At 39.3% G+C, this 12,749-nt stretch overlaps 1 protein-coding gene across 1 annotated transcript in view; it reads left to right on the forward strand.

Annotated features, from left to right (window-relative positions):
- The window catches only part of igf1ra (insulin-like growth factor 1a receptor), a gene marked incomplete at its 5' end in the record, with an annotated part of 109,969 nt that overhangs the window by 78,860 nt on the left and 18,360 nt on the right, over positions 1-12,749 (forward strand). Inside the window, 8 exons of the mRNA XM_083893256.1 lie at positions 963-1,263; positions 3,189-3,325; positions 5,084-5,228; positions 6,918-7,126; positions 7,645-7,768; positions 8,735-8,970; positions 9,121-9,288; positions 11,115-11,322. Of these exons, the coding sequence (XP_083749382.1) occupies positions 963-1,263; positions 3,189-3,325; positions 5,084-5,228; positions 6,918-7,126; positions 7,645-7,768; positions 8,735-8,970; positions 9,121-9,288; positions 11,115-11,322 (1,528 nt within the window). The remainder of the gene's footprint in view (positions 1-962; positions 1,264-3,188; positions 3,326-5,083; positions 5,229-6,917; positions 7,127-7,644; positions 7,769-8,734; positions 8,971-9,120; positions 9,289-11,114; positions 11,323-12,749) is intronic.

The following is a 12,749-nucleotide window of genomic DNA, read 5'->3' on the forward strand; positions in this document are numbered from 1 at the left end:
TCGCACAACTAATGATGGTCTTTACAGATCTTGAAAACATTTGCATTTGTTTTTCCAAATTGCATTCTGACTCATGATTACCTTTTCCCATAAAAATCTGTTGTATATGCATATTTACACATGTACACTGCAACTGGGCTACATTATTGGGAGAGATGTCTCAAATGTTTTGGCCACGGATGTAGCAAACATATTTCTGTATAATCAAGTCCAGTACAACCCTTCACAAACTATGACCTCAGGAGTAAACATAACTTTCTTTCAAAAGTTCTAACATAAACTGAACATCAGAAGCTTAGGAAAGGGACCATATGTGACAAAGATGTTGTAATGGATTGCATTAGTGTGAGTGGGTGTAGTTCATTAAGTGGCTGGGGATTGTACATACATATGACCTACTGTGTTTACTCTTATTTTTCTTTGCTTTCTGGCCTGTTAGCAAGTAAGGAATATTAATAACTAATATTGATACATCTGCAATCCTTGTTTTCTTTTCCACATTTACATTTAAATCACAGAGCCTGTTCAAACCTGGTAGCATCTGTCTGTCCATGAGTGATCCAATCATGTACAGATCACCCAATCTGTCTGCACTGTGTCCTCAGATCTGATCACAAAAATGTAATTCAGGGTGATTTGAGGACACACGCGACCACAGTCCTGAGCTGCATGACTGCAATCTGACCTCAGGATGGATTAGAGACTCCCTCAGCTGACCTCCACTGACCAGCTGTGTAATCACAATACGTTTTAATCTAATCAGTGCCTGTATGTTAATTTGTTTGTCACCACTGTCACAGCATCATGAGTAGAGCTTTTAATCACTCAAGCCTCTCCCGTCTCTTTTCTCTTTCTCTCATGTGCAGAGAAAAACACACTGGCAGAGGACACGTCTGTGTAGACTGTTACCACTCACCCAAAAACTGACCTCCTCCTTTTGCATTTGTCTCTGTCTCCTCCAGTATGTCCAGCTCACTGTGCCCTGGCCTGCACAGACAAGGGGGAGTGTTGCCACAGCCAATGTTTGGGCGGCTGCACTGAACCCAACAGCGATGTGTCCTGCTCCGCCTGCCTCCACTATTTCCATGAAGATCGCTGTGTCCCAGACTGTCCCCCTGGGACTTACAAGTTTGAGGGCTGGCGCTGCATCACCATGGATCTGTGCTCGCAAGTGCACCTGCTCGGTGAAAATCACTTTGTTATCCACGGAGGAGAATGTATGTTCGACTGCCCGTCTGGCTTCACACGCAACGAGACTAATCGGTAAAGATGCACATTTCACTTCTAGTTGAGGTCTGATTTGGATACACCATGCCTTGTGACACAATTTGTATTTCTCAAAGTCAAGGGTCCTTCCTTAGAGAGGAGTCCAAGGGTGAATTCCAATTCCTTGCTTAACCCTCAATCTTAACCCTCAATCTCAAAAATGCGCGCTCCCTCTAGTGCAAGTGCTGTCCCGATTCTCAGAAAAATTAAGTTGAGGGGCAAGTTAAAGGGCTGTATCGCCCTCAATGTTGAGATTGTCTGAGACCACCCTTGGGAGCAAGGGCTACCCAGAATGCATTGTGTGTTTTCACATAAGAAATATGGCGTCGAAAGCAGCGAAACGAGTGCGCTACAAATAAAGTATTTTCTTTGTTAATAGAGATATAAAAATTATGAAAACCATTAGTTTAGGCCCATATTATGGATTACTGACGTCATTGTTGCGTAACATTTATTTTTATTTTACAATCTTTTGTCAATAGCCGGCCGGTGCAGACAAGCGATAAGGGGTGTCCCATTTCTAAGTGACATAATAACCCTCGACACTTGGTTTTGAGGCCAGTTAAGATTAAAGGTTGAGCTTGATGGTTAAGATAGGAATTGGAATTGGTCCCAAGTCCCAGCTAGCTAAGATTTATTTTAGTTTACAATCAAAAGGGCAAAATAACAATGAGAAAACACTTGGAAACAAACAGACAAGCATTATATAAATAATAACTCAATAAATATGCAACAATTTGAGATTTCCTTTTCCGAGTCACGTTATTCACGTTGTTCTTGACTCAATACAGTCAGGTTGGAAAACTCTAGCTGTACTAGAAATGCAGATTTATTTTACATTTACAAAATGAATGTGCTGCTGTGTTCATCATAGAGCCATTTTTATGATGACATCACTGAAAAGCTCCCAAAGGATTAGATCGGAAATACTTTATAGATTCTCTGGGGGAAATTGTTAATTTTCTTTTTTAATTTATTCTTGTAAATTATCTGTGAGGAGAACCCAGTCCTTCGCAGAATTGGAAGCATCCTGCAATAGCGTTCAGTGACATAAGATGAGATAAGATAAGATAAGATAAGATCAAATATAGATAAGCCGCTTGAAAATATTTCCTTAATTTTTGAGAAGCAGTCACTGATTATATAAAGGTCTTCAAAATAGATAAGCACATCAAAGAAAAAATATTTGATTCACATCAAGTAATTGACGAGGCACTAGAACTCTTTAAAGGATTGATCCTTTTCACAGATGTGAATAGAAGTGTGCTTTCTCGTCAGTATTGCCACACACTCTTCCACGGCTTGTGTTCGCTGTGTACTTATGCATAATGTATTCATTTGCATCAAGTATCCTTGAGCTGAACTTCACCTGAATCAGGCCTCTGCAGGCAGGTCTCAAAGCTGGACGTGCTTGTTTGCATGTTAAGATCAAGAGTGAAAGTTGGAGCATTAAGGATTCATGTTTGGACTTCACAGACTCAGAGGAATGAGCTGGGCGATTTTACAGCCTCTTTATTGACGTTCTTTGTTTTTGTTTCTTCTGTACAGCTTACCTCGCTGCATTGTTTTCTCATTCACATTTTCCTTGACAACTCTCTGTTGCTGTGTAATTTTTTTTGCTAGTATGTGTGTGAGGTCACTACAGTGAATCACTCTCCTCACGAAAGCGAGGGTTCAGATGAGGGCCCATAAAAGATTATACTCTCCATACGAGATGTGACCTTGTATCACACAGTAAATTTATTTGCCTGAACCCCTTGGAATGCTTGAGAGCCGAGGGGAGTGGACGGATTATTTAAGGGTGAGGGGGAAAAATGTTTGAATATTTCATTTAAGAGTTCTCATGTTTCTCTTTCTCTCTTTCTCCATCTCTCTCTTTATACCTGCTTGTTCTCTCCTTCCCTCTGCTTTACTGTATACAGTATGTTCTGCAGTTCCTGCAATGGACTGTGCGACAAGGTCTGCACATCCCACGTCATCGACTCTGTGGACACTGCCCAGTCCCTGAGGGACTGCACGGTCATCGAGGGCAATCTGGACATCAACATTCGCCGTGGAAGTGAGTGCATCAATGCAGGGGCACAGTGCACAGTGTAAATAAGCTTAGCAGACTGAACCGGTGTTGAATCGAAGTCTGACTCATTAAGATTAAATTTGAGTTGAGATAAAAATGCTTTACTGTGGAACACAAATGACACAAAGAGTTGTTTCCTGTGTAACTGGAGTTTGACAGAGCATAATACACTGAACTTGAATGATGACTCAAAGCTGCTTTACACTATAGTTCTGTCATTCACCCAACATGTTTAGGTTTAATTGCCCAAGGAGTATTAGAGTATTAGTAGCATTGGAGTATAATGTAAATAGTTGAATGGTGACTTGTGTTCAGGCTCCGTCACATTCTCTGGATGTGAAATGTGACAAATCTGGATACACAAATATTCTTTTTGAACAAGGTTCACATTAATATAGCACTATTCAATTTGTATATTTTCAATTAAGGAGAAATACAATTTTCCTCTGTGTCCTCTCTGATATTATATATTACCCACATTAAACCTTTGTCATTGAACATAATTATTGTTTGTATGACTTCATGAACTGTAGTTCCAGTGAACTATATTATTTTGAAACATTTTCAGTGCGACGGCACCTGGCTTCTCACTCTCGAGGGAACCCTATGGAGAGAGAAGCCAAAACATATTTTGTTATTATTTTTAAATAACTGATACATGTATCATATAAATGTCAGAAATGTTATACGATGCACACATTTTTGCTAGGATTTATTTTGTGACTTGGATCCCAACGGATTGTTATCTTTTGAAAGTGGGTCCCCATATGAAACACTGGACTAAACTCCATCAGCCACAGTCTCCATTTTGAAAATGGAAACACATAAATATCACGTTAGTGGAGTCAGTTACAATCTGTCGCCCAGTGCCTGATCACAATTCTTATTTGACTGAAGTACACTTAGGGCAATAGATCAATATTATATCTATATCATATACCATATAGCATATGGTCATAGATTTTGGACATCATCATATCGTTATGGTATCTGTGATGGTCTTAAAGGCTGTTGCTTTGGATAATCATCATATTTATTATATTGACTACATTTGTAAAATATAAAATATTGTTAATTAAAGTTTTTCAAAAAGTCACTTATTTCATTTAATTTGAAGCCTTGTTATATGTGTTATAGAATTTTATAGTCTAATTAATAGTTTCTAACACCTAAATATCCTTTATTTAACATTAACAAGCCAAAGAATTAAACAAGGTATTATCTGAAAGTGTATTTTATGTTCATGTAATACAAATCATATACATTAGATATTTTATTTTGAGTGTATTTACAGTGTATTGTCATTCTCCAGACATCTCAAAGTAAAGCTTTATATCCCCATATTTCTTATATATTGGGATATAGGCTAAAAATATTGAGATATAATATATAAGCCATATCACCCAGCCTTACAGGAATATTCATTTCATTTATATTGTGATATGCAGTATATCAATATTGAATGATTGAATTATCACATTATACTATGATTCTGTTTATTTGCTAAGGTGGCAGAGTGGTTCCAATGCTATCCCATCACTACATAATTATGATAAAGCGAGTGCTCATTTTGCAGTAAGAAGGAAACTGACTTTCAGGATAACCGCAGGAGATATTCCCTGTGGATTTTTAAATGTGCTTTTGTTTTGTGCTGTTATATTTTCTATGTTCTGATGTGTCTCTGTGTTGTTCTGTATGTCTCTGTGTATGTGCCTGTGTTTGTTGTTTATCTCCTGTCCTCAGATAACATAGCGTCTGAGCTGGAGAGCTTCATGGGACTGATCCAGACGGTGACGGGTTACGTGAAAATTCGACACTCCCACGCACTTGGCTCTCTCTCCTTTCTCAAGAGCCTGCGTTACATCAATGGGCAGGAACTCATCGACAAGTATGTCTTGTCTGCTCTGTTTGTTTGCAACCTTTTCATTTGTTTTTGCCTGTGAATACTTGTGGTGACTATGAGCAAACCTCAGACTCCAAGGGAGGTTGTCACCAATTTGTAATTGAAGTTGCACAAATGTCGGAGTGAATGTCTGTCTCGATGAAGGATGTGCACATTGACTTAATTTAATAAACATATTAGGTTTTGTTTTTCCAGATATTAGATGATAATTTTAAGAGCAGCTAATGAGGTCATGCCGACATAAGTAATAAGTGAGTAGAAAGTCTCAGTTACTTCAGCCCTGTGGTAACTGTGACAGCAGCAGTCATAGATATAGTATGAGGGAAAGTTCTTTTCTTTTTTTTGGAAACGGCCAAAGGGTTCACGGGAAAGTCAGTTGCCCTTCTCGTTGTTGTTTCTCCCAGGATAAAGTTTCACTCAGAGGAATGCTGTGGAGGGTGCTCAGAGTGTTTACATGATGCTCATGTTTCTTTTTCCTGTCCTCACATTGGGCCTCAATCACAAACAGTGTGTTTGTAAAAATCTGTACTTAAAGCTGTGGTGCACAACTTTTAAATATAAACAAAAGGTTTGTTACATTCAAACAATTGTCAGATTGTCAATGTTTCTCAGTATAGCAGTATTTATATCTCGTGTTGCCTGGTGACATTCCCACACTAGGAAGTGATTTGTTTTATGTCAAGGCAGACATAAGCATCCCCATAATTACACCAGTAAAGTGACATGGCTGCAAACAGCTTGGCGTACGAGTGAAAGCACAGAGAGGATCCCACGAAAAGTGTCAGCTGGGATAACAGCTTTAAACTGCATAGAGTTTGTTACACACAATTCTGAGATTAATCGATATGTTATTAATTACATTTGTTCTCTATGAATAACATTCCTAAAACCATGTGTGCACACAAATAATGAAGGTCCAGCTGTCCGAGACAATGTAAAAAAAATGTTTTTATCTAAATCTGAATGAATAGCATTTTTTAAAAGACAACAGTCATTTAATCGATTTATACATGTGTGTTAAATGGCCATAAAATGTATCCCTATTTTTTTATCACTATACTCGAAATCTTCATCAACTGCATACAAGTTGATTTAATTTAGTGCGCAAATTAATTTAGAATATTTGAGAATTTTCATATTCTCAACTCCAGCATCATCTGGACGGAAACATGATATTGTTTACCCTCAGTGATTGCAGCCTACCTTTTGGCACCATCTCTCATAACTGGTTTTCTTTCCACGTCTGTTTTCAGTGCACCACTCTCTTCATGATGCACCACATTTTCCAAGATTTTCTTATACAGAGAAATAGAGGTGTGGCAATATGCTGAGTGCAGAGAGCAGACACAACATCTGTCAATTTAGAATGATTCTTATCCACAAACATATTTAAGGTGATGAGAATAATAAACAAATGGATGGAAATTAATTTTTCATTTATCCGGCTGTGATTTTGCACACAGTCCTATTTTGTGAGAAGGAAAAGAACATTCTATGACATTCCTCCACAGATATTAGTGAATGAGTCCATCATACAAACCTGATCCTCAGTGTTATCCACCTCTGTCAGTGATCAGGTGGCAAAACATGTCAATTTAACAATGTCTGACAATTTCTCATGCCAACATTGAATTTTACATGGTCTGAACTTGCACTTTTTTCTTCTATTATCAGCATGTATTCGTTCTCTGCCATCAACAACCAGCACTTGCAGTACCTGTGGGACTGGAGTCAGCACAACCTGACGATACGCGCCGGTCGTCTCTTCTTCCGTCTGAACCCCAAACTCTGCATGTCTGAGATCCACACCATGTGGGAGAAGACAGGGATAACTGTGAAGCCAGAGGAGGGCGATTTTCGTAACAATGGTGAAAGAGCCAGCTGTGAGTATTATTTTATACTTCAACTAATATACTATTTTTGTCATGTGGTGATCGTTGCCACTGTAATACAATGTGCTATGTGTGAAGGAAATTCATAACCTTTGGTCAGTCTTTTGCATTAATGCATATTATTACATTTATATTATTAATATATATTACACAGGAGAGCATGCTATTGTACAGACTGAGCTAATTTCACAGTTGGTACCAAGAGACAGTTATGTTTAAAAGCCAGCAAGAGCCTGGTTTCAAGTAAAAAAGTAAACCAAAACAATGATCTTGGAGGAGGTGGGATCGTGCATTGAATCAGACATTCAATCTCACATTCACTCCTACACTCAAATTAGAGTGTCTAATTAACTTCTGCATGTTTTTGGTTTGTGGAAAGAAACTGGACACCTGGACCTTTCTGCTGTTATAGGCAACAGTGCTAGCCAGTGTACCACCTTATTACCCTGAGCAAGGACATTAGATGTAAAAATGTACGTCTCACTGAAGTTCCTGCTCTGTCCGGACAGGTGAGAGTCATACGTTGAAGATCAAGACTAATGAAACGACAAGCCATGCAATCAAACTGACATGGGAGCGCTACCACCCAAACAACAGAGACCTGATCAGCTTCATAGTCTACTACAAGGAATCGTAAGTACCAAGAACATGATCAACTCGACTGTAACTGGACATTATACAATTAGCTCTACATTGAGATGTTTTGGGTTTGTTCTGTTTTTTTTTGTTTTTTTTAAATAATCTATTCAAATTTGGAAATTGAAAAACGTTGACATTGACACAGATATTTAAAGCTATACTTACCTTTCTTGCATGTATCACAGCACTTCACAAAATTTGAACATGAACACCTCCGCCTCCCACCTTCCAGGGCGGAACGGCAGTGGCCATTTGCATCCACGATTCATTAGCAGCCTGGACACAGAGTGCCAAGGTGCTCCGCCCTGCTCTGACTGTAGGCTGGGACTGCGGAGGTTACTTTGCTCTATCCCGGCAACACGCGCTGCTTGTTGAGCTCAGTAACTGCAGAGTGATACGTGCTTTCACGTGAGAGTCTCCAAACACCACAAAAAGTCGGCAGATTTAGCGACAAAGTCGTCACGTTGTTAACACTGCTCTGTCAGAGAGGCGTGCAACTCGCAAGCTGTGACAGCGATCGGCGATGCACGCGACAGATGACAGACAGGAAGCTGGGCCAATTATTTTATTCCTAATAATTTAATTGGTCATACTTTTATCATAATAATATCAGAATTAAATAATGATGAGTTTCAAAACCTTATTTTACGTTTTAGAGTGCCATACACTTATTAGGAGCAATTTAAGATTACAAAAGAAAAATGTAAAAATGCAAGAAAGGTAAGTATAGCTTTAAGTCGTCGTAAAATATATTTCAGCCTTGTAATCAGTCAAAATTTGTATTTGAATAATGGTCAGTTGTAATATGAAATGCAGAACTGTTCAAAACATGATCTAGAATATGTCAATCACACGAACAATCAGTTTTGAACTGAGTAGAAATGTTATTAAAACAAAAACAAAATATGAATAAACGATTATTTTTTCTCAACCTTCAGCCATGTCTCGTGTTTCTTCCAGGCCTTTCCAGAACATCACAGAGTTTGACAGCCAGGATGGCTGTGGCTCCAACAGCTGGCACATGGTGGATGTAGACCTTCCTCAGGATAAAAACAGTGACCCAGTGGTCAGTCTTCCTCACCTCAAGCCCTGGACACAGTACGGTATTTTTGTGAAGGCCGTGACCCTGCAGGTGGACGACAAAGACAGTACTGGAGCAAAGAGTGATATCATCTACATTCGCACACGTCCGTCAGGTAAGTCTGATGACAACAATACAGAAGCTCTTCAGTATTTCTGATAATACCTTTAAAATATAAGTGATGGTGCCATTTCTACAACCAGTATTAGCCTCAGATTAAAAACCTATACATAAAACATACGATGTTGCTTTGGTCCCACTACAGTGCCATCTGTGCCAAAAGATGCCCGTGCATATGCCAACTCCTCAACTAAGCTTGTGGTGAAGTGGTCACCTCCGGTGTCTCCCAACGGCAATCTGACATACTACCTGGTCCGCTGGCAGCAACAGCCTGAGGACAGGGAGCTCTACCAACACAACTACTGCTCCAAAGGTTTGCTTCAGTCAATCTACAAACAACAATAAGTTATAATATGTTTAAACATATGGGCATTGACTCTTTACCTTTTTTATTTCAAGGAATAGTTCAACATTTTGGTAAACAAATGCCTTTTCTTTTTTCTTGATGAGTTCTATTAGAAGCATGCATTTGTTTGCTGCGTCCCTCTTGAAAACAAGCTTGGTGAAACAATAGTATCAGACCTGAATGAGGGAACATTTGTGTGTATACAGCAGCAGCACAAAGTCGGTTGGGGAAAAGAAGCGTTTATTATTGTTAGCATTATTAGCAATACCAGTCGATTAAAAACACCCGAAATGGTATTTTGCCTGTCTCCAATTAACATTTAAACAGTTCTTTGTGTACCACTGGTTTACTGAGAAAAAAATAATAAAAGAAGTCCTATTAAGGGTAAAAGTAGCAGTGTTTGTGTGGTGACAGCCATCTTGGAATCCTGACTCAGTGTACAGTGCCACTGTTAAAAAAGGGAAGTTTCTGTCCGAAAGTTGAAAATCCAAATTGTGGGGGGGGGGGGGGTTTCCATACATGGACCTTGGAAATTTGTTCCAAGAGTCTTGTTACTCCTTCCGCCTTTCACCAGTGCCAATCTCGGTGAATCTAGCTTAATGTGTTTATTAGGGATGCACTGATTGCCATTTTTGGGGCCGATTCCGATTTTTCAAGAAGTTTGACCTGCCGATACCGATTTTAGCCGATTCCGATTTCAATTTTTTAAACCACTTTTCAGCATACAGAAAGATATATATTTTTGCATCTTTTCTCTTTAATAGAACATTTTAACATAGAAATACAATCAGTTAACATCCAATATCCAACTAAAAATACAAAATGAATCACTATAAAATAGAAGTATATATAAAAATACAAAAACAATTGTCATGATACATTTGAACATGCTACCATGGAACATAATAACTTAAAGTGTGACTTTTTGAACAGATTACCACTATAAAATAGAACTAAATAATGCTGTGGAATATTCACACACATCTTAAAATTGCAGTGTTATGGAACCATGTTGTTCACATCCAATATCCAACTAAAAATACAAAAACGAATCACTACCTGTATGTGTAGTTTATTTAAGTTTAAACATATTTCACAACATAGTACCTACAAACAAATAAGTAAATGGCTCTCTCTCTCTCTCTCTCTCTCTCTCTCTCTCTCTCTCTCGCTCTCTCTCTCTCCCGCCTCCTGCCAACAATGCCTCGCGCTCTGCGCACACAGGTTTAAATGACAAACAAACAAATGCTGATCAAAAGTTTTGTGCAAGTGATTTAAGGTCCTGACTCTTCTTAGATATGACAGGCTTCGTTCAGTGATTGAAACAAATATATAAACATGAATGAAATGTTTATACATGAATGAAATGTTTACGCGGATGTTGTGTTATCAAATACACCGGTACGGCCGTATATTAAAAATTCATATCATAACGGGAAAAAAAACGGTATTCGGTGTGAACCTGTATACCCCAGCCCCACACTCTACTACATGTGCGTGTAGTCGCGTGCGCGTGTGTTGCTGATGCTGCGCGATGCCGGTGCATTTTGATTGGCTTATTAAAATCGGAATATTCTGACTGATCGGCCGGTCACCGATTTCGGCCGATCACGTGGAAATCGGCCGATTCCGATCACTGGCCGATTAATCGGTGCATCCCTAGTGTTCATACAGACATGAGAGTGATGTGTCTTGGGAAATTATTCTTTCAATATTGAAACTGACATTTTAAATGTAGGCTCTGATGAAGCAGAATATGCTGCCCTTCACTAAACACTGTTGTTTTCTCTCAGAACTGAAAATCCCAATACGGATCCCAGCATCAGGACTTACAGACATGGAGGATATCACCAAACCCACCAAGTCAGACTTGGCCGGGGCAGAGAAAGGCCAATGCTGTGCTTGTCAGAAGACGCCAGAGGAAAAAGATCGGGAGAAGGATGAACGTGTCTTTTTAAAAATCTTTGAGAACTTTCTTCACAATGCCATCTTTCTGCCAAGGTATACTTACAGTATATGTCTATACATATCAGTCTTTTACTCTTTTCTTTCTGCTGAGATGACTATTAAAGGGCTGAGCACGTTTGATTTGACAGGTCAAAATAAGGAATGAGTTGACAGTGCGGGTGTTGTGGCTCCTCTGCTGGGCCCTTTTGTCGGCCGGTGCAGATGAGGAGACATGCTGAGTAAGATCCAAAGCCCGCTTACTCTTGTGGCTTTCTGTTGCCGCGGCAACGATGGCACAGGGGATGTTAAGGGACGTAGCAGGCTGCAATTTAGGCAACACAAACAAACCCCAGAGAGAGATATGATTAAGGAGTCTTTGGCTTTTGTTCCCCACAGTTAGGAATGACATTTGTGGTGTGTTATCATTTAACTTGCTTGTGGCCAGTGTTGGGGTAGTTGCTCAAAAAAAGTAATTGGTTAATAGTTACTAGTTATTCTGTAAATTGTGATGAGATTACTTTACTAGTTACTGGATTTGAAAAGTAACTTCACTACTTATTACTTTATTTTCATGTTCTTAATTTACCGTGTAGATATATGGAAAACATCACTTAGCCTGCCCACATAGTGTGTATTGTATAATGTATACATAATGGCATGTAAAACCATATGATCCAACGCAGACTGGATCATTTCTCTATGCGCAGTTATATCCCCACATCCATATATGACACATACATAATGCTCTTTATGACGAGGAGGAGTACAGTCGCGATGAAATACAGAAGATCCGAGTAGATCTTAGTACAACGTGTTGACAGATTCTTAAGAGCGCACTTTTCATTGTTTTCACTCCGTGGTCTCAATCTTTGTGTAGAAGACCTTTAGCACTGTAATCAAGGGAATAACAGATGCATCAGATGAGCTGATCTCTTTAGTAGAGAAGAGAGTTCTGTCTGGAGTTCATAATGCGCTGTTTGCAGACAAGTTTTGCTTTTGCGCAGAGACTTTCCAGCATTCCAGCAATTTCTCCCCGCCCGGACGCCCTGCTAGCTAAAAGTCTGTTCTCCGGCGTCTCCATATCCATCTCCATTTCCCTCCTTAGCACCAGCAGCTACGTCACTCAAATCGATCTCCATGACAACAGTGCCCACACGATGCACACACATCACTTAAACGGATCAGAACTTTACACAAAGGCAAACATGGCATGTGTAACGCAGAAAAGTGTTACTATAGTCAAGTAAAGTAGTGTAGTTACCGATATCTTTAGTGTAATGCGTTACTTTACCTTGTTACCCAAAAAAGTCATATCGTCACTGTAATCCGTCACTTTGTAACTCGTTACCCCCAACACTGCTTGTGGCTATGGATGTAAGAGTCATGCACAGTGGCGATTGCTCTAAGGCAGCAAGGGAAGCTCAGCTTTCTCTAAAATGTCGTCATATATGTACTGTGTAAACTTGCACTAGAATGTGATT

This window comes from Microchirus variegatus (genome assembly GCF_963457635.1).
Source record: "Microchirus variegatus genome assembly, chromosome: 8".
NCBI lineage: Eukaryota > Metazoa > Chordata > Actinopteri > Pleuronectiformes > Soleidae > Microchirus > Microchirus variegatus.